This window comes from Alligator mississippiensis, chromosome 1 (assembly GCF_030867095.1).
Source record: "Alligator mississippiensis isolate rAllMis1 chromosome 1, rAllMis1, whole genome shotgun sequence".
Classification (NCBI taxonomy): domain Eukaryota; kingdom Metazoa; phylum Chordata; order Crocodylia; family Alligatoridae; genus Alligator; species Alligator mississippiensis.
Window position 1 is genome coordinate 392,664,824 of NC_081824.1, and position 23,470 is coordinate 392,688,293.

The 23,470-nt window shown below is 42.2% G+C and overlaps 1 protein-coding gene across 1 annotated transcript in view; it reads left to right on the forward strand.

The window, feature by feature from the left end:
* The window catches only part of KLHL1 (kelch like family member 1), a 556,958-nt gene that overhangs the window by 122,151 nt on the left and 411,337 nt on the right, over positions 1–23,470 (forward strand). Inside the window, exon 2 of the mRNA XM_019488567.2 lies at positions 5,699–5,881. Coding sequence (XP_019344112.1) covers positions 5,699–5,881 — 183 coding nt within the window. The remainder of the gene's footprint in view (positions 1–5,698; positions 5,882–23,470) is intronic.

Below are 23,470 nucleotides of genomic sequence, written 5' to 3' on the forward strand. Positions count from 1 at the left end.
AAAATTTTGTGAAAGACTAGTCTCATACATGTGTTTGGAACATGTCTAAAACTCTCTAGCAGCATAGAATTCAGTGCAAAAGTAGTGACTATAGCAACTTTCTTTCAAATCAAATAAAAAATAGGAAGGATAAGAGGGTAATGCTGCCCATCTTCTTCTATAATTGCTTAATAGTTAAGACATACAACCAGGAAATGGCAGCCAGGATTCTCTCTCTTCTTCAGCCTGAGTAGATTGATACCTACATCTCACCTCTCAGGAGAATGCCCTAACCACCAGGTTTAGGCATGGTTGAGCGCTCACACCTTTCACCTCTCCCACTGAAGCTGCATCACTTTAAATAAAGGATTTATGGACTCAGAAGGAAGGTCAATGAGATAAAGCTGGACTCTGCAGTCTAGTAGCTTGGGCTATAGAAAGAAAGGCAGAAGGGTAGTCTTGATTGGTTTCCTATCCCCATTCTCACAATTGTTATTGTTTTTGTTTATAATAAATGTAAAATGTGCAAATAGGGTAGAGAGAACAGATAGGTTTTTTTTCTTAATGCATTTGGACAACTGTAGTTCAAGAACTGCATTTTCTCAGTCAAATCAATTTTCAGTTTTCCCAGAAAGGCAAAATTGGAAAAAAGGATCAACATATTTCTTCCCCCACCTCTGCCCCCCACCCCTCTTTTTAATTTCCCATTGCATTTATTTGGCTCTCCCTGACTGTCAGACATCTTAGGAAACCTGTCAAGACTGGTTCTTCAAGGCCTTCTGTCTTACACCATTATTTGTGCCTCTTGATAAAGTGGGTTCAAAACCCCACCATGTCAGCATAGGAGAATTTAACAGCTTTTATAAATACCTGTGTAAGCTACAAGGCAAAGGGGACCAGATATCTAGTCTCATAATGGCAGGATACTGACTTGTTCAATCTGTGGGACAAGTCATCTCTGAGAACTGACTTTCAGGGTATTTGTGAGAGGATACTATGGTGCAAATTAACCCTGACTATGGGAATAGGTGGTTCAAACTGTTCCACATGTACATTTGTCCATGCCCCTAGAATTGTCTGCAGGCTTCTCTGTACTATAAGTGGGCTCCCAACCACTTCAAGGAAAAATACTGTGAAAACAAAATTTAGTGGGAATGACCTAGTCTGGCCTTTCCTTTGGTGATGATTTCACTATGGCAGGAGGATGGAGACTAGTCTTGGACATTTAGAAAGGTAAAACTGTTTTGCATGCATGGGTGAAATATAAGAATAATAGTTATTGTAAATAGGCACTTTAAACTTAAGGAATGCAACCAAATCAGAAATGAACAGGTTTATTTTAATTTATTTATTTTCATAATCCATTTTTCCTCCCTCATATACAGTTTTTTGAATTAGTTAACTGATCTTTGAAAGTTTTGCTGGCAGACTGTTTTGCATTGTTTGTTGAACTATTGATAATGCAATTGCAATATAACTGTCACGGGATTAAAACCTTGTGCTATCAGATATAACATTAATTTTGTCAACTAGCAGTAATCATTCTGTGCTCTGTTTATTTTTTCTTTTAGTACAATATTTTATAAACCAAGATCATATTCATTTATACTGCCTTTAATATGCCAGACTAAATTTTGCCTTGCGTTACTCTGATGTTTGTCCTGTTGATTTAATCAGCCTGTATTGGTTTGGCTGAGGGGGACAGATCGATCAGCATATATAAAAAATTACTATTAACCCTGGATGTGTGAAACCATGGCTTTCATATCAAATAAAAAGTTAAAGAAATGGACTGTTTTATGTATCAATGATTCTGTTTTACTCAAGGCATGCTTGCAAGTAGGCATATATGCAACAAGAATTTTTTAGCATTATGTTTCTTGTATGTAGGTCAGAGGCTGTGCCAGAACAGAACAGAAGGTCTGAAACTCCTCAAAATTTGGAAGTCACTGTAGATGCACAGGATAACAGTCCCTGAGAGAAGCAAGGGGGGTAAGAGTGCTCAGAGACCCCATTGGCTCAGCAAGGGCACTACCTATCAGTACTGCACTGACTGAAGGCTTGATAGAGCTATCCCCAAGATTGTCCCTATGTCTGGTAGGTGGGATATCCCAGTCCCTGTTCAGGAAAACAGAGGCAAAGAAACTGTTAAAAATATCAGCTTTCTTGTCTGGCATGGCCACCAGATTACCATTTGTGTCTTGCAGGGGCCCTACATTGCCTGGTGCCCTCTTCTTGCTCCCTACATACTTGAAAAAGGACTTTTTGTTTTCCTTAATCCTGGACACTAGCCTGAGTTCCATCTCTGCCTTGGCCTTCCTAATAGCCCTCCTACACTCCCGGGCCGAGGAGGAGTACTCCTCCTTGGTGATAGTTCCTCCCTTCCACTGGTTGTACGCCTCCCTTTTAGTCCTCAGGCATTGCTGAATGCCCTTGCTGAGCCAAGGGGGTCTCTGAGCACTCCTACCCACCTTGCTTCTCTCAGGGACTGTTATCCTTTGGGCCTGGAGGATCGCCCCCTTAAGGTACGACCATCCCTCGTGAGCTCCCATCTCCTCTACCTTCTGGGTCCTTATTGCCTCCCCCACTAATCTCCTAAGCTCATTGAAGTTGGCCCTTCTGAAGTCAAGGGCTTTAGCCTTGGTGTGAGCTGTAGACACCCTGTGTTGGATAGTGAAATCCAGCAGGTGATGATCGTTATTGCCCAGGTGGTCAAGGACCTGCAGTCCCCTCACCAGGTCATACCCCATGGCCAGGACCAGGTCCAGCAAGGCGTTACCCCTAGTGGGGCTGTGCACTTCCTGGATAAGGTGAAGGTCCTGTAATACAGCCAGGAACCTATGCGAGCAGTCAGACCTGGCTGTCTGCTCCTCCCAGCTAATGTCCGGGTAGTTTAGGTCACCCATGACAAAATAACATCCCTTGACCTAACTGCCTCCATAAGCTGACTGGAGAAATCCTGGTTTAGCTCTTCCCCTGGTTGGGTGGTCTGTAGTAGACCCTTTTGTCACGTCCCCCTTGTAGTTTGACCCATAGTGTCTCTGCCCGACCCTCCTCTAACCCGAAGCTAATCCTTGATGACATGAAGTGCTCTTTGACATAAAGCGCAACCCTCCACCTTTCCTCTCTGTCCTGTCTCTTCTGTATAGGGTGTACCCCCGAATGCCCACCACCCAGTCGTAGGTAGGGTCCCACCAGGTTTCTGTGAGCCCTACTAAGTCTGGGTTCTTACTTGCAATAAGGAGGCATAGTTCCTCCTGCTTACACCCCATACTACAAGCATTAGTGTAGAGGCACCTGACGTCCCCTGAGAGTGCTCATGCCTTCCTCCCACTCCCAGGACCATTGTGGCCCCCTGCTCCTCGGACGTTGATACTTACCCGTGCTTCCTTTCCTCTTGTCACCCAGTGTGCTGGTGAAGCATCCTCTCCACTCGAAGCGGCCCCTTCCCCCGCTGTATGAGATCAGCCAACCTAGAGGAAAAGATACGTCTGCCATTAGGGGAGAGGTGAAGCCCATCCCACCCCAGCATGCCCTCCTTACAAAAACCTGTAGGTAGGGATCTTCTGGAAGGGCTAGACATTTTTAAATATGCAGGTCTAGATACCCTCCACCCAAGGGTGTTGAGGGAGCTGGCAGGGGTCATCACAGAGCCTTTGGCCCAGCTGTACGAGCATTCGTGGTCATCTGGCCAGGTGCCAGAGGATTGGAAACTGGCTAACGTGGTCCCTATTTTTAAGAAGGGGAGGAAAGAGGACCCAAGTAATTATAGGCCTGTATGCCTCACCTCGGTGCTCAGGAAGCTCTTGGAGAGGATCATCAAGGAGCATATCTGTGGGGGGCCTGCAGGGGAGATCATGCTCAGGGGCAATCAGCATGGCTTCACCAAAGGCAGGTCCTGCCAGACCAACCTGATTGCCTTTTATGACCATGTAACTAAAGCCTTGGATGATGGTGTCACTGTGGACATAGTCTTTCTAGACTTTAAGAAGGCCTTTGACAATGTCTCTCACCCCATCCTCATCAATAAATTAAGTGACTGCGGCATTGATGCCTGCACAGTTGGATGGGTAAAAAATTGGCTGATGGGGCGCACCCAGAGAGTAGTGGTGGACAGGTTGTACTCAACCTGGCGAGATGTGAGCAGTGGGGTACCCCAGGGATCGGTCCTCAGGCCTGCACTGTTTAACATCTTCATCAGCGACTTGGACGAGGGGGTGGAAAGCACGCTGTCCAAGTTTGCTGATGACATTAAGATGTGGGGCGAGGTGGACACACTTGAAGGGGAGAGAGGCTGCAACTGGAGTTCCTTTCTTGAAAGCACAGAGGCAGAAAGGGATCTTGGAGTCTCCAAGATGAACATGAGCCGCCAATGCCAGACCGCAGCCAGCAAGGCCAGCCATACCTTATCATGCATCCATAGGTGCATCTCAAGCCGGTCCAGAGAGGTGATACTCCCCCTCTATGCGACTTTGGTCAGGCCGCAGTTGGAGTACTGCGTCCAGTACTGGGCACTGCACTTCAAAAGGGATGTGGTCAGCCTGGAGAGGGTTCAGAGGAGGGCCACCCGCTTGGTGAGAGGGCAGCAGGACAGGCCCTACGAGGAGAGACTGAAGGACCTGAACCTGTTCAGCCTCAGGAAGAGGAGGCTGAGGGGGGACCTGGTGGCTGCCTACAAGCTCATCAAGGGGGATCAACAGCAAATAGGTAGAGCTCTTTTCTCCCCAGCACCACCTGGGGTGACGAGGAACAATGGTCATAAGCTGATGGAGAATAGGTTTAGGTTGGAGATCAGAAGTCAATGTTTTACAGTTAGGGTGGCCAAAATCTGGAACCAACTTCCCAGGGAAGCGGTCCTCGCCCCTACCTTGGGCATATTCAAGAGGAGTTTGGACGATCACCTGTCTGGGGTCTTGTGAACTCAGCATTCATTCCTGCCTGTGGCAGGGGGTCAGGCTAGATGATCTGTTCAGGTCCCTCCTGACCCTAGTTACTATGAAACTATGAAACTATAAGATCCCCATATAGATTCCTCAAATTCTGAAGCTTATGCTCACCTATAATTATTGAGATTATTTTTTCCTAAGTATTTTGGGGGGTATTGTAAACTGTGTCACTGCACAGGATAAATTAATGGTAGCTTATATCACTATTTAGTTTCATGTATTCTGGAATACTACTTACCAGTTTTGCTTTGGGCGAAATAATGAGTGTTTTAACATAACACACTGAGGAAACCAAAACAAACAAAACAAGAACAAGAAAGATCTAAACTAGAGTTGGTACTGTTATAACAAGTGTGCATATACGTAGTGTTAATTTCTAATGTAAAAAGATTTTTCATATTAGTATTGTAACTATTGCAGAAAATTATTTTTTCATAGTGTGCTCCATTTTGTGGCTAGAAGAACATTTTAGAACACAAAAGTGGAGAGAAATAGGGCTGTTTATTGAAGATAAACACGTACAAGTAACTTTAGTATAAGTATGCTGAACCCTTCTTTGATTGTTGTTTTTTACAGGTAATTGAAAATATTATTTCATTTTCCCAGAGAAACACTTTTGGGTCTTTAAACTGATAAAATGTTGCCGTCTTCTGCTTCCAGTGAGAAAAATAGGGAAAGATACACTGATTTCTCTTAATCAGAGATCTGGAGGCTGTTATGTGTAGAGATTTGGAGACACTTCATCAACCCTACTATTTTTTTGTGATTTACAGATTGTCAGCAGCCAGCCATCCTCTGTCACCTCCATGTGATATGGATTCCAGTAGCTCTGAGGAATTCTATCAGGCAGTACACCATGCTGAACAAACCTTCAGAAAAATGGAAAGCTACCTGAAGCAGCAGCAACTCTGTGATGTTATCCTTATTGCTGGGAACCGCAAAATACCTGCTCATAGGTAGGGGATAAAAAAAAAAAAAAAGAAACTATTAAACTTGGGCCTGATTATCCACTGAGATGCACCATGTGCAGTATTTTACAAAGTTCAAAATGGTTGTAAAACTACCAGTCGGATTTGTTAATATTTGACACACATACCATTTATTTTGCACAAGTGAAGCCAGCTATAAAGGTGATATTTGCAGATCAAGCCCTTGGTATGTCTCTCCCATGTTAAGCAATATTCCTCTGGTTAACTTTTTTCATGTTAATTGCTGGCACTACATTTTCAGCTCCTGAGTACTCATCTGCCTAGGTGACTGGCATGAAAATATCCAAAAAAGATTCTGAACAGCGACAGCGAACAGAGTACTTCTGAGCTCCTGATCTGTTCATATTTATACTTCTGATAAATTATGGCAGATAGGTTTAGGAATTAAACAAAACAAAAGACTAGTTAAACCATAAAAATGATGTGGAATAACTCTGACTACTAATATATTTGGGACCGCTAACTTAATGAGACAGTATGCATAAAAAAATCTCAATTTATTCACCATTCTTAGTGGTGCCAAAAAGATACAAAATAGATAATGACATGCTGTGCTAAATTAACAGGAATGTTGCCTGCAAGTCAAGGCAAGCAATTCTTCCTCTCTATTCAGACTGGGTTCAACTGGAATCCTGCATCCAGTTTTGGGCACCACACATAAGGAAAGAAAAATTATGAAAAGTCCAGCATAGAGCTTAGATTAGATGTCTAGGGAACATGATTCAGAAAGAAAGTTTGAAACAGTCTTTAGATACTTGAAGGATGGCTATAAAGAGGAGCATGTTAAGCTATTTCCTGTTGCTGCAGAGGACATATAAGAAATTATATTTAAATTGCAACAAGGATAATTCAGCTTGATACCAAGAAGAACTGTCAAATTATGAGGATGGTTTATCGTTGAAACATGACTAAGAGAGGTTGTAAAATCTTCTCACCTGTGTCTTAGCGAGTCCTAAGAGCAGCTAAAACAAACATGTGCCTGAGATGGTTTAGAAAGGTGTGATCCTGCCTTGATAAAGGAATTGGATGACTTGGACTTGAATGGGCTTGAGGGAAAGCTGCCCTCTCTCCCCCTGCCCTGCCACTATGTGCTTGGCCAGAGGAGAACAGGGGAAAAGGCCAGCTGGGTATAGGACATTTTCAATTAACCTTAAATAACATGAGCTTAGTTGAAGTTTTCCCACACCTTGCGCCCAGCTTAAAGGCTCAGGCAGCCCTGAATAAGGCTTGGGGACCTGGAATAAGGCAGGGGGGCTGAGGTCTGGTTTGGGAGGTGTCTTTGAAAGCAGCTGGCATGGAGGAACCAGACTGTTGAGCCCTCTCATCAGGCCCCTCCCTCCTAGGCTAGGATGGGACCATGGAAGACTTGGGGCTAAAGCTGGGGTCCTCCTAACCTCCCCCCCCACCCCACCTGGGCCAAGACTGCAGGGGGTTCATCAGTGTTTGTTGCAGGTGGCTGATCTTGCCAGATGACTCCTCCCTTTCCCTGTCCATGATGGAAAGGTGAGACCTCCTTCTCGCACCTCAGCATTCCCCTCCCAGCCTGCACAACCCTCCTACCCCTAATTCTATCCTGGCTCTACCAGTCTTTCCCAGAGAGAGCAGTGCCAGGGGGCTCACTGGAGTGGGTTGGCACAGGGCCAGCCAGCTCCCCAGGACCCAGCCATCTACTACCACCCACAATCACCACCGCTGCTGGCCAGCCACTGCATCATGCCTGAGTTTCCCTGTACCCACAAATCACCTGGTTCTCACCTCTACTCCTCCCGTCCCCTAGCTACCTGGCCCAGGAGAGTCCCGCATCCCAGCCAGCATGACTCCTGCCACCTCTAACCCAACTTCTCCCACCCCAGTCCCAGACACTGAGACACATGTAAGATTTTGGTCCTTTATTTCTTTTTATTCTTTTTTTCAGTCCATTCTCTACTTCTCCTCCCACCCTCTTTACTTCAAACACTTTTTCAAGATTTCTCCCGTCCTACCCTCAGCTCTGGCTTGGCTTCTGCTACTGAAGAGGGAGGGAAGCCATAGACCCCATGGTATTTTCTCCACCTTCAAGCTACATGTCACCCTCCCCATCACTTTTCTATCCCAGAGGAGGAATAGAGTCCTAACTCCTGCTCACATCCCTGCTTGCCAGGTCCTCTAGTGGTAAATCATAGTTGTGCAGGTCTGTGACTACTCTGAAACTGTTCCAACTTTATGACTGTCTAACATTCCACAGATTTAAAATGTTTTAAAGGTAACCTGTCCCAGTGCCCTTAGTTCTCTAGGGTATTACTCATCTCATCCAACATCTGAATCCACATTATTTAAACAGTAACAAAAACAAATGTATAAAATGGGGGATTTACATCCTTTTTATCCTATCTGATTTAAATTGGATAATTTAAAGTACATAAGTGCATTTGCTTGCCAAGGTTAGCTATTTTGGTAGATTGCATGAAAGCACTGAGAGAGGAGTTTGGCATCAAACAAGGTCTTTTATTAGTTTGCTCTCACCTCTATCTTTCTGATACACTTTTTTCTTTTCAGACAGATGTGCCAATTTGTATTCATACTTGTCAATGGCAAATTTAATTTCACATGTGTCATTCCAATTCTATACCATATCTAAAGCCTTTTGGAACTGGAAAAGTACTTTAATAAACATACGATTGACCATGAAATAAAAACCAAATCTTGTTTAGATCATCCAGGAAAGCATCAAACAACATTTCATGCGATTTTTAGTTTTTATCATAGTTTGTCAGTGGAAAAAAAACAAAAAACACACCCAAATCTGTTCCCACCAAAACGAATGACAAAACTGTTAAATTAAATTGAAATTGGCCTAGACTCTAAACAAAGTAAAATTCTGTTAAAAAAAGACAAAGGCACCAGTTCAAACATTTAATAATTCAAGTAAAAAAAAATATAGGTTTAATATATACACTATCAGCCAATAAAGTATGTACAAAAAACTAAGCTGCAGCCATGAACCTAATTAAGATTATTTGGATATGGAAGGGGTGAGGGCTGAAGCTAAAGGATAAAATTATAAAAGAGATAGTCAAAGAGCTATTGATGGGTCTCAATGAACTTGATCCCAGAGCATTGAAGAAACTGGCAAAGGTGATCTCAGAGCCTTTAGCAATAATATTTATGAAATTGTAGGAGCTGGGTGAGGTAACAGAGAACTGGAAAAGGGTCAGTATAGTGCCCCTCTTTTAAAAAGACAAAAAGGAAGATTTAGGGAAATACAGACAGGTTAGCCTCATCTCAATATTTGGGAAGTTACTACAGCATATCCTAAAGAAGTCCATTTTCAAGCTTCAGCAGGAGTAAAGATTGATCCAAAGAATTCAGCATGGATTTACTAAGAACAAATCATGTTAAACACATAATCTCCTTTGACAAAACAAGTACTTGGGTGCAGGGGTGTCGCGTAGCAGGTGCACATGGGTGTACGCACACCCCCTGCGCGTGGTTGTGTACCCCCTACAAAAAGGCGCTGCTGACACTGTCGGCGGCGTCTGCGGGCGGTTCACAATCCCTGCTGGAGAAGGATCTGGGAGTCTTGGTAGAGAACAAACTTGATATGAGTCTGAAGTGCAATGCAGTTACACAAAAGATAAATGTAGTTTTGGAATGCACCAGTAGAAACACTAGGTGCAAGAAACAGGAGGTAATAGTGCCTCCCTATTCGACACTGCCTCTATTTAATGCAATAGGCCTCACCTGACCTATTGTGTGCTGTTTTGGTCTCCACCTTTAAAAAAAATAGATGGAGAAGTTGAAGAAGGGCCAAAGATGGGTGATAAAATGATATAGGGCTTGAAAAGGAAGTCATATGATGAGAGGTTGAAGGAAATAGGTAGTTTTCAGAAAAGGTGCTTAAGAGGTGACATGATAGCAATCTTCAAGTACCTGAAGGGATGCCTTAAAGAAGAGGGAAGACACTTTTCTTTTGCTGCAGAGAGTAGGACATGGACCAGTGGCTTGAACTTGCAGCAAAGTAAGTTTTGATTGGAAATCAGGAGAAACTTCTTCACAGTGGAATAGACTACATAGGGAAGTTGTGGGCTCTCCATCACTGGAGCTGTTCAATAAAAGGTTAGAAAGCCACTGGTCAGCGATGATTTATGCATAGCTATACCTATGTTCCATTATGGACATTTCCTATGCTTCTGGACTTTGCTGGTTGCTGCATGGGGCTAGGAGGCAATTTTTTCCCCTTTTGTTGCTTTTAAAGACTGCCTCATTGTGTATTGGCTGCAGCCAACACTGGGGGTTTGGATCCGGGGGATGCCAATGCTTGTGCTAGGACTTAAACCCAGAGGTTCCTGAATAGAGGATCTTGCCCCTCTCTTTGGGGTCAAGCTAATTTCCATATTTGGCTCAGGAAGGAATTTTACCCCATGGTCAGAGTGGAACAGACTTTGGGGGTTTTTCCTTTATCTGTAGCTGTGGGAATGGTCAGATCTTATGAGTATGTTTTAACACTGTGGTCCCCCTGCTTTACCTATGGTAGATTAGGGTGTTATATCACATGACTGTGCCTGGGTTGACTGTGTAGTTTTGCTAATAGGTTAAATAATGGATTTATTTGGGATGGTTTGGATAGGGATGACATTGCCTGAGGCAGGGAAGGAGTTGGTCTAGATGACCTTTGGAGGTTCCTTCTCTATGATTCTAAGATACAGGAAAAAAACAGACTTAGCATATATACTCAAATACACATATATACAAGTGTCATCTTGACATATAAATTAATATAAATCTAATCATTAGTGATAGTAGTAATGTTTCAGGGGTGTACTTGGTAGCCATGTTGGTTACCAAGTGTAGTCTACACGGCTACCAAGTACACCCCTGAAACATGAAAGATGCCAAATTTTAGCCATTTTTGGATTTTAAACTTCATTGCAGAACAACAAGGAAGTTTTTTTTGCCTCCCTGCCTGCCATCTGACACCTCCAGGGAAGGAATTCTACCTGATCAAAGAGCTACTCAACACAGCTTACAAAGACACTCTCATGGACCCCGAGGGACAGACTTACATCTTCAGCTCCCTCTGCAAAAATGAAGTTTATTTCCTACCTATGGGGCCTTTTTACCATCTTGTACCATCTACACTTTTCCAAGAGCCTGATGAAGGGATTTTGATCCTGAAAGCTTGCAGAAAAAGACAATTTTCTTGCCATCTTCCAGTTGGTCTAATAAAAGGTATCATTTTGAAATCAAGAGCTAGTTTTTTGTATGTCTTTGAGTAAATGTGACATCTTTAACTAGACTAAGTAAATAGTTGGAAGAATTGTTGTTTGCAAACTTTCGGGCACAGACACCCATTCTTCAGACATAGGGAGAGTCTGCTGTTGTTCTGTGTTCTCCTGGATGGAATAGAAGCCAATAAGCAAAATGCCAGTCTGTGAAAATGCAAATGCATGGCAGTGAGGATCAGAGGTGATGGGTGACAATAGGTGCAAGACAGGTAGGTGTGGGGGAAAAAGGGGGAATGTTGGCTTGGTGGTAGAGTATAGCTGGTAAAATGTAGAGAGGTTACCTGGGGTTATTGGATGGCAGGCAGGTTATGATGTGCCATAAATCCAATGTCTCTATTTAGTCCATAATTTTGTTTTGTCCAGTAGATCTATAAAGTGAAGTGTAGGCTCGTCTACAAAAGGTGTTTGTAAATTCCCTTTGAGGATCAGAACTGAGAATTTGGAGAGAGTGGTTGTCTTGTGAGAAGTGTACACTCTACTATACATCCATTTGAAAACTCGTGAATCTTTACAGATTCATTTATAACTAAAGGAATATTTACACCCATTCACACTTAAAGGTTACTAGTTCCGTCTTCTAGTTCTATTCAAATACTATTTGGGTAGAAGATAATTTACCTTTAAAAGTAATTCCCCTTCCTGACTCAGGCCTTGGCACCTCACCTCAGCCCCTTGTGTGCATAGATATGCCAATATAAGTTCTTAATGTTTAATTCTCCCAACCATTTGGGCTTTGAACTTCTAGGTGTGAATAGCCGTTGTCACTCTTGAAGTCTGACTAGTTGTCATATAATGGTATAGAACTACATACATATCAAACATCATGGCTCATACAAACATACAAGTACCAGAAATAGACACAGCTTATTTTTGTTTCTAGACACAAAACAATATATATAAATAAAATAAATTCACAGAAAACGGATCATATTTTACAGTCACTTCAGTGACACTTGCTTTATAGAAAAACTAAAGGATGCAACACTACCACAGCATGAACACATTTAAAATAGAAATGGTACAACAAAACTCACAGCCCTTCAAAAAAGAACTGACAAACTAAGCAGATATTATAACAACAGATTGCAAAATGAAAAAGTGAGGAAGCTGGGGACTTGTGTAACAGACCTTACGTAATGGTACAATAATCAGTGTAAATCAAAACTTTGATTGCAGAAACAATCAACTAATTGATTGATAAGAGACCCCTGTGGCACTTTTCAGATGACAGAGAATCAGTTACTGAACTTGTAATGTTCTTATAAATGAAACTGATTTTTTGTAGAAAAACCTAACCTTATAATTCATTTAGAAGAACAAGACATAAGGTACACACAACTGGCTTCTAGTAAAATACTTCACATTAGAATGAAAGAAAAGAAAAGAAAACAACTTCCAACCCCCTTTTCTTTTGAAATTTGCTTGACATTCAGTATTCTGTTCACATATTATACATCTTTGCTCCATCTTTTGTCTAACTTTGCTGTTCTGATGTCAGGTGTCCACAAGGACCGTCTTAAATTGGGCTTCTATTGTAGCTAGAACAATGGACCCCTGATTTCATGTAGAGTTTCTGATCACACTTTGTGGCCCCCTCTACATGTTATACTTTAAGTGTGATTAACCCAGTAATCAAGCATTCAGTTGTGATCCAGCTACATGTTCAACATCTTAGTGGCGTGATAAAACAAACAATAAGCTAGGAAGTTATTCCACAAAAAATGTGCAATAACCTTGTAGCTTGTTCTAATCATGCCATTAATTGAACATGTGGCCAAGTGCTTCTGTGTGGCTGCGAGCTGCATCAACTGAGGGGCTCCCAGCCACAGAGGTGGACCAACTTCTCCCAGCCCCATAGCGGACAGGGCTTGCAGTAGTGGAAGTGTTGTCAGTTGCAGGACTCACACCTGGGCAGTGTCTTCGGCTGCAGGGTTTGCAGCAACACTGTTGCCTCTGTGAACCTCATGAAGTGTGGCGCTGTCACTGGCAGCAGCATTCCCCATGCTGCCCACACTCCAAGCCCTGTAGCAGACACAGTGGAGGCAGTGTTCCTGGATCATGCATTCAATCCTATTGTGCCTTTACTTGCATGTTTAGAGGGGCCCTAATACAAAACATATGTAATGATTGTTTTCCTCAGCTGTCCAGTCTCAATCAACAAAATGTTGTTGCATTCATTTATTCAGTTTAGGTGTCCAGCTGTATTGCATAGCAGATATCACACACACACACAAAACTGAAGAGGAGAAACCCCTGCCCCCGAAGAAAACCAAGCACCTGCTAGTTGTAAGAATGAGATGAAAACCATAACTCAACCTCTACCTCCCCATAGTTTTATGGGAAAATAGTAAAAAATACTACATGTAATCTAGAATGTTTAAGAAGTGTCAGACCATTTTAATACAAGTTGTTGATTACCAGATGCATAACATAAACAGGAAGTAAGCTTCCTATGATCATTGCATTAGAAATTACAAATAAGTATAAATAAAACCAATACAATGATAGATAGACATTTTAATTTTGAAGCGAAAAGGTCAATAAAAATTTTAATTAAGAATACACAGATGCAGTTGTTAGCTCTAAAACAGACTGACCAGGGTCAGGCTAAGACCCTGGTGACGAATAGACAAATTTTGACTAAGACCAATAGGCTTGACCTATACAAACATACATCGAATTAAATAAATAGCATGGGAGTAGTTTAAAAATAAAGACAGGGTTCTCTTCTCAAGGTTTAAAATGAAACAGAAAGTTCCTAGAAATCAGAGGAGGAATTTCAGTAAAAAATATTCCTCTAAATTAAAAAATAAAATATTCCTCTGAAAGTAACAGGGAGAACTCCAAGTAGTATTTTTTTAACTTTTGTTGTGCTTATATTTATTATCTGATTGAATTAATATAATTCCCTTTAATAGAAAGCAATATATTTTTCCCCAGGTGAACTCAGATTTTTATAAAATCTCCAAGTTTGTCTGAATATATTTTAAAATAATCAGTAACTTATTTAGTTTTTTATACTGAAATAGTTGAACTCACACTTCGCTGCAGAAGATTAATTTAATTTTTTGTATTTTTTATAACCTTTTGTCATAATTATTATCTTCTTTACTTTATGGTTTATGCATCATTGTCTATTCCAGCTTCAAAAGCTTTCAGACCATCGTATCCATCTGTTTTTTTCTCTTGTAGACTGTAATTGAAATTTTTGACATGGGTGAGCTACCAACCCCTCACACTACTCCCCACCTGGAGGACCAGACAAGATCCCCTTTAGCCGACATTTTCACTGTTCCCTGGAGACTTTCATGGCACTTTGACAACATAGTGAACATTATTAGATGCACAGTAACTGGTATCTAGGCAACATTGAAACTTGAGAGAAGCATTTACTGAATGGCCATTCATTGTTATATCACTATGAATTGTGCATAGGCCAGGGGCAGGCAAAATACAGACTGCAGGCCGGATTCGGCCCACCAAGCACTTTCATTCAGCCCATGGGGCCCCCAACAAATTGTGCCCTGCCTAGCCCTTCCACCCATGAGGGTGGGATCGAGGCACCCAAGTGTACATGCAGACCCAAAAACATACCATATTGCCTGGCTCTGACCCTTGTGGACAGAAGGGCCTGGCCAGCCAATGTGCAGCTTCTGTGTGGGGCTGCTGCTGGTGCAGCCCCTGGGACCTGCTCACTTCCCTGATCTCCTGCTGACTCGGGGCAGCAGTTAGGGAAGTACTGGGGGTGGGGCTGCAGCTGGGAGGGAGCCTGGAGCGTGGGGCTGGGGCTGGTGGCAGCGTACAGGCCACGCCGAGGGGAACAGGGGGTGGCGGAAGCATGGAGCTGGGGTGGGCAGTGTGTGGGTGTGAGGGAGAGAGGACTTCTGGTGGCAAAGGTCAGGGGTTAGGGAGTGGGAGTTTCAGTCCCAAGATGGTGACAAGGGGGCAGGGCCCTCCACCTGAAATAATTGATCACCCCTGGTGTAGGCTGATGTATCTGGCCTCCAGAACAAGAGATTGAATTAATATAGATTCCCTTGCAATCAATACTACCAGATATTAAAAAAAAATAAATATTACTCTTGCTATAGAAAACTTGAGATGCTTTGCTATTCTTGTAATGCTACAAAGTGCCTTATAGTTTTGTACTGTTATGAAAATAGATCTCTATGGGGCATAGAACTTAATCAGGCAACCACCAAGGGGTTTGCCTGCAAACCATCCATGGTGACAAGAGCTGGTCAGCTGATGGAAACTCTGGCTGTTTGACGGATGCTATTGCCAGAGCCCTAGCAAAACTTGGTGCTCTGGCAGCCATGGCCTCATTACAGGGGGCCCTGTACAGCTCCCTGACAGCTTACTGGCTGGGTGGCCATCAGAGAACCAGCTGATCTCCTTCCCCTTAGAGTGTGGAGATACTGTGAGATACACTGTGAGATAATGGAGGAACATGAACATTTTTTACACAGATCTACCATATTGTTTAACATGATAAAAAACATAAATATTTAGATTAAAAATTAAGTGTAAACCTTTTTAGTTTTTGAACTGTATATTTAATAGATTTCATAGACATTTGGGCTGGAAGGGACCCCAGAGTATCATTGAGTCCAGCCCCCTGCCCCAGGGGCAGGAAGTCAGCAGGGATCATAGGATCCCAGCAAGATAAGCATCCAAATGTGTCTTAAAGGCATTCAGAGTGGGTGCTTGAACCGCCTCCAGTGGCAGTCTATTCCAAACCTTGGGGGCTCGGACAGTAAAGAAGTTCTTTCTTATGTTGAGGCTGAATCGGTCACAGCAGAGTTTGTGACCATTTGATCTTGTCATCCCTTGGGGCTCTCTGGTGAACAGACATTTCCCCAGATCCTGATGAGCACCCCTGATAAACTTATAGGTGGCCACCAGATCACCCTGAGCCTGCGCTTTTCCAGGCTGAAGAGCCCCATGGCTCTCAGCCTCTCATCATAAGTTCTGTTTTCCTGACCTCTGACCATGCGCGTGGCTCTCCTCTGCACCCTCTCAAGCTTCTCCACATCCTTTTTGAATTGTGGAGCCCAAAACTGGATGCAGTACTCCTGCTGTGGCCTCACCAAGGCCAAGTACAACAGGAAAATGACATCTCAGGATATTAAAAGATCCTTATCAGTTTGCTGCTTTGCTTAACCCTTTCTTCCAATGTAAATTTATCTTTCTCTTTAGATTATAAACTATTTACAGCAGAGGCTATCTCTTCCTTTATGTCTGTACTACATTCAGCATATTTTGGTACTAGTGTAAGTATAAAGATAATGAACTAGCTAGGAAGAGATGGAGAATAAAGAAGCTAAAAAGTATGTTGGGGGAGGGTGTGGGATCTCAGAAAGCTTGTTTAATACAGGACATTAAGCAAGACAGGTTGGTGAAAGCATATGGAGTAAGAATACTAGGCACAGATTAAGAACAAATATAGGAATAAGTGGAGCAAAAATATAAGAAGACCTGAACAAAAAGGAAAGCCCTGATGGGAAAGGGAAAGGAAAGAAGGAAGGAAGAAAGCAAGGAAGGACTTTTGTCTTTTGATTTTTTAGCTACTTTATTCAGGTGTTCAGGGTACAAGAAGCTGGCCCCTCTGGGGTCCAATTCCAATATACAAATCACCAACAAACCAAAAGCATGATGCTATTATGTCATAACATCACACCATGAAAGACACATTTGCAGTATTACACATCGTGCCTAATATGCCGTTATGCGGTCAGAACACCTGGCCATGCAGTCGTACAAACCAAAGCCCTCTATAAACACATAATTTCTACCCTGCTGTATCCAATAGTACAGGCAGTCCTCAGACTTATGACACAATTGGTTCCTGAAAACCACATCTTAAGTCAAAACGTTGTAACTTGGAACTGATTTTCTCATAAGAAACAATGTTATAAATGGGGAATTGGTTCCTGAACCAAGGCCCAATACCCTATTTTTACCAAAAATACCCCAGTACTCGATCAATTATAGATGAGTAATATAGGTACATTAATGCATTTATATTGTAAATAACAATTATATTGATTTGGAAGGACTTCTTTGAGGTGATTTTACTGAACTTTTGAAGGGTTCTTGGCTGGAGTCTTCTCAGGAGTCTTGACTGCAGGTTTTTCTGGGGTCTTGTCTGCCTTCTTAAAGAAAGTGTCCAAGGAAGTTTGGACAGATATTCTCCAGGGAGATGAGAGATGCAGTGAGCTTGTTCATTTATTTTGTAAACAAACAAACAGGTTTTTTTTTTTGGCACTAAGGGCATGGTGTCAAAGCGTCTTCCCATCAGAATTCCAGAAATGAACTCTTTAGTTTGGATTTGTGCATTGCTAACATGTGTAAGATCTTGACCGCCTGTGCACATGACATTTCTGTCTTAACATGAGTCAGTGTTCAGCTACCTAATACTTTATAGAAGTGCTCATATTACATACATGCATTAGGTTTCACATATGCAGAAATGTGGCTTAAATGTTAAACTTGGTTTTGAAACCAAAAAATTTCAATGGGAGTTACACATTTGAACCCCCCCGCCCTCCCCCAAAAAACCCACACACACTCTTATTTGTATGCTTAAATAGTCATGTAAAATTCCAGCTCCAGAAGCTAGATTTTTATTATTATTTTAGCACAATACTTGCTGTATATTAATTATCAGAAAGTTGATGTCTAATTATTCAGAGATGGTTGGTCTCATAGCATGTACTGGATGTTTTTACTGAAAGACGTGTTAAGCACTTTGTAGTTATGTTAAGCCCGGTTACGGAATTTAATGGTTAACGTGGATCCTGTGCTTGCCAAATAAGGAATTCTTGGGTTTCTTAGTAATGATTAGGGTTAACCATCAGAAACCATAGCATTTTTCTATTTTTGGTGGACTTGCTGTTAGCAGATGTGCAGTGTGGGTGAAGGGTGGGGGGGTGGGGAGTAGAGAATCCCCATAGATACACACGAGAGGAGGGAGTTGGAATTAGTCTATCTGGTCAATATTACTGTAAAATACAAGGCAGGAACAAAAAGAGTGATGAAGCATGAATATTAATTTATTGTATTATTCTAAACTCTATTGACTTCAGTAATTTGCTCTATATAATTTAATCCATATTTTCAAAAGTAATCAGCCTTTCATAGAGGTGTAAGTAGCACATCATAAAACAAAAGTATAAACGCAGAAGATTAATATAATTTCGTGTTTTATTGTATACAATTGGAACTCAAAATAGGAAATGAGAAAATTCAAACAGGTAGGAAAATGATGAAGGAAGAAGCTCCTCTAATACTTTTTTGCCAGCATTTTTAAGGAAAGTTAATACATGGCATACTAAATCATGTACTTAGTCACGAACAAGTTTTCCATTAAATAGTGACTTGGTATGAGGTCAGCAGTGATGGAGGGAATTTAATTCTCATTTAGGGAATTGACATTACTTTAAGACTAATGATGGGTGAATTTATATATGTGGGTGCTCATAAGGCTTTTTCTGGAGGTCAGGAAAACATTTCTTCTTCAAGTCCCTTTTTCTTCTTTTACCCTTCCTTATTCCCCAGTGCATCCTTCTAGGGTGGAGAAGGGGAAGGGATGAACCAGTCTAGGTATGTTTTGTCTCAATATTCTTCTAATTAACATCTTATGTGCCATTGAGAGAGACACATTGGGCTAGACACATCTGTGGTTTGATCTAGTATGGCATTTCTTAATTTTTTATTGTCTTCCACTTCAGATTTTTTCATCTCTCTTTCCAAATTTTTCCTTTTCACAACCCCTTCTTCCAACCTAAACCACCTTATCCACATAGTTTTACCTACTCAAATCACTGTATATACTTAGCTGAGACTCCTAATTTCTGATGAGGTACAGCTAACAATAATGTATAGTGATGTCTTCCTTCCAGAGGTAAAAAATGTATCCCTTGCCAGGTTGAATCAAGCAACTCTAACACTAATATGGCAATACTACCCAATATTTTATAATACAAAGTACATAAAGATATTTTGTGCATTTGAAACTGTAAGAATATTCTTAGGCAGAATATAATTATGTAAGTAATACTTACTGTCATACTTAATGCGTTACACAAAACAATGAAGAAATCAGAAAGAGTGAGCAAACAGATTGCCTCACATGCATCTTCAAGCTTTCTTCCATGTTTCTCTACATAAATGGAAAGAGATTTAAAAAAAAAAAATTGTGCAAAACTACTTAATTGACTTCCTTTAAATCCTTCCTTAAAAATCTTTGGCATGATGCTTGCAAAAACAGCAGTCATTATTATTGAAATCAGTAGCTGATCTGCTTTGATTCTTGCACTCATCCAAATCATTTAATTATTATTTCCTGTTCCCTTGTCTGTGTAGCATCACCTGTTGTCTCTTATTTTATAACTTTAGTTTGTTATCTCTTTGGGGCAATGACCAGCATCAACCGATACTTGTTCCTGTTAAGTGTTCTTTTGAATCCTGTCATCAAATATTGAAATATGAAAAGGACAGATCGCTATTTGAAATCAAATAACATATAGTCTTAGCTTACAAGATACAATAAATTCAATGCAGAAAGTGTTTGAATAAAGCCAGAAATAAGACTGTCTTGTTCAGATCTTGTTTACTTTCTTCTGAGCTGTGACCAGCTACTTTAATCAAATCTTCCATGCTCTCACTGCCTTAATCAAAGCTGCTTATCAGAAGGTGTAAATGAATAGGGTGGTTTGTAAGTAGCACACACTGATGACCCAGATAGGGTAGGATTATTTAACTTGTCTTTCCCCATTTTCAGGGTGAAAAAGGGCCAGAAGCATAGTATACACATAACAAGATTGCCAATGTTAAGCACTAGAGCAACTGTATCTGAGATGCTAGTCTTTTGCTTTCTCAATAGGGATCCAGGTTTTCTGTGGAAAAATGCAGAAAAACCTGGATTTTCTTATTCGAAGGAGAAAAATAGAGAATTTCCTCTTTAAAGGAGAAAATCATGGGAAACTGCAGATTTCCTCTTGCATGCTGGCAGCTTTGTAGCCTGCAAGTGGCTGCTTGGGGCTGGGGGGGCAGAGGGAAGGCAATTGGAGGCAGAGAGTACCACACATGTAGTCTGCATACAGCCAGGCAGGGTGGTAGGAGCAGCCCCAGGAGCTGGATGCAGGTAAGTCTATGGTGGGGTTGGAGGGCCAGGGCTTGGGCACTGTCCAGGAGGCTGGTGGGTGGGGGCATGTGAGCCTGTGTGTATGTGTGGCAGGAGTATGTGGGGGGGATGGGTGTGTGAGGGGGGGCAGGTGCCTGCCAGTGCTGGTGGAAGTTGTCCAGGTGCTGGGGCTCCGGAAGGGCAGGGGGAGGCACCTGCCCTTCCAGCTGGGGGAGGGGGTGGGGAAGACCTTTGGGGGCAATGGGGAGCTGTGTGCCTGGGCTGGTGGCGCCAGAGCTGATGCCCATGCTGTTGGGGTGGGGTGCTGTAGAAAGGCCGCCTCATGCAGCATGGGAGTCCCTGCCCTGGGTGGGGGTGCCACAGGTCCCTCTCCCTGCTCTTCCCTCCAGCCTGCGCTAGGACTGGACTTGCTCCTCTGCCACCCACACATGTTGGAGCCATTGCAGCTGCTGTGATCTGACCTGTGTAGGACAGGGGCAGCTGGACGCATCCTCCAGAAGGGCTGTGTGGGCAAGGGATTGCGAGTCAGGGGTGAGGGGCACTAGAAGTGCTGGGGGGCACTAGAAGTGCTGGGGGGCTTATGGCTTGGGAGTGAGGGGCACCAGGACCAGGGGTGGCTGTGGGTCAGGAGTGCAGCACACCAGCAGGACCAGGGGGCTGTGGGTCAGGAGTGAGGAACACCAGCATGGCCTGGGCAGGGTGGAAGAGAAGGTATTTAGAATTTATTTAATTATAATGTTTGAGGCACTGGTAGGCTACCAAACTGCTTTATAATTGTAAAGATAACAATAAAACATTGTGTTGAGCTGATCTCTCTATATATAGTGGCATTTCATTTTAATTGCAGAAAAATGCAGAGTTTGGGGTTTTTAATCGGAGAATACGGGATTTTTTAAGCAGAGAATACCAGGATCCCTGCTTGTCACTGACCTCTGTTCTCTTTATACAATGTACACTATTTCCTCTTCCCTTAAGGGGCTAACCAGAGCAGCTGGGCCTCTTCTACGTCAGCCATGAAAGTATCTTGAGATTAGCACATAGTTCCCAGGTAAATTTCTTTGGTTTCAAATTTACCCCTAAGGGGGGAAGGGAAAGGAGGCATTCCAAAGAAATATTGGCATATTTCCCATTGTACTTTTCCACCTTGTCTCAAAAATGATCACTGTACTTGGCTTTGAATCTTTAATATCAGCAGAGAATAGTTCTCCCACCATTAGCCTTCTGTACTTTTATGAATAAAGGTAGGTTTGTTAGGGTAAGCAAGATATAATATAATTCTATCTGAATTTGTTACCAAGTATTTGGAGAGGTAGGAGCAGTGGTAGGTACTAGAATTACCCAAAAAATAAATATCACCTACATGAAATGATCACTTTTTCTGCAGATGTTCAAAGTGTGACTTAGCATGGTTTCCATCTTTCATTCAGTGAGATCCTAACATCCCTGGACTCTCCTTGGGGAGTCTTATATACAACAGCAGTCTTCTTGAGGTTGGATTTCCTCTTAGGCAACTCATGCTCTGCTAGATTTCTTGGGTTTGGGTTTCTTGATTGGGCTTGGGGGAAAAGTGAAACCACTTTCTTGCAGTACACCCTCTAAGCAAATTGTACAGATCTTTATATTCGTAGATCTTTCCTACTTTTTGATATGTTCTGAAGTCTGTAGTATGTTGTAATTGTGTAGTATGAGACATAGGGCCCACATCCTGGCAGCCAGTTTGGCATGAAGCCTGAACCCAGTGCTGCAGGTGCTGAATGTGGCACAGGTGGTTGAACTATGCATACTGGTTCTGGGGCTAGTTCAAATCAGGCTGTGCTGGAGCCAGCATACAGGGCCAGTCCCATAGGTAACGTAGTGCCTGGGATGCTGGATACAGCTTGTGAACCATGTGCACCATGTACCTGCCCTGTACCAGGGTTCATGTTGCCTGCAGTGCACAGGCTGGTCCCTGCCCAAAGCACAAGGGGCTTTTACAGGGCATTCATTGCATGTGGTGCGCCATCAGATTGACCCTGCATACTAGCTCCTGCATGCACAGACAGCTTGGGGCCCAATCTGGGCAAGTCCTGGAGCCATCATGCAGGGCTGGTCCAGCTGGGTTGCTCATGCATGTGTACTCTGTGCCAGCCACCTGGGCCATGGGTAGCATCTGCAGTGCCAGGTTCAACCCACACATCACAAACAGCACAAGCCCAGAGTGAGGCCTGTAGAGGGACCATGCTGCACACTGGCACTAGCATAGCCTAAGTGGGCCTGCAGACTGGCTCAGAGACCCTCACCTGGCCTACAGGGCTGGATGAGTTTGACACCCCTGATCTAACTTGAATTGTAAGCTGAGTTTGAATTTTCCAGTACCAGTTGACCCATTCCTCAATAGAATGCACCATGATGCAATACCAAAACCACCATTTCATAATATTTTTGTGCACTCATTGTACTATTTTATACAGCGGTACAAAAAGTATTGCCTTTTACTCTTTAATATTTATTTTTATGAATATTCTTGGGAGATAAACTTATAGCAAATAAATCCACATAGTGGATACTGTAACATGTATCTCATATCTCCTTTTGATAAATTATTTTCTTTCTATTCATATATACTATTCTTAGTTGTATATTTTCAGCGACAAAAGTTGCTGCAGAAACAAAACCATAGGTTAAGCTGTTATGTTTTTCCCCTTTTGGGGAATCTGCTAAGAATAATGTAATTCAGGCTAGTGAGTTGTAGTGCTTTGATTCATGCACTGTATTTCAAGACATTTATTTGACACCTGCTTTATTAAAGCTGCATGAGTGTTACTAGTAAAAGTAACAGCTGTTAGTGAAATAATGCTCATTAGCTAAAACAGTGCATAAATTGTTGTAAATAAAGGAGGAGATTCAAAACTAATGGAAGTTAGAGGATAGTCAGATTATTATCAAATAATAAAACCAGCTTTATAATAAAGATGGGCAAATAATTTAGTGAGGAGGTTCATATATATTACATTATTTAATTAATATTGAAAAAATCTTTGGTGTAAATTCCTCATGGCTCACAAGCAGTTTATAAATCTTGAAAATCTTCAGTAATGTTTTGATTAATTGTGTATATGGTACTCCTCCCCCCCCAACATGGAAGTAAGGACCATTGTAAACTTA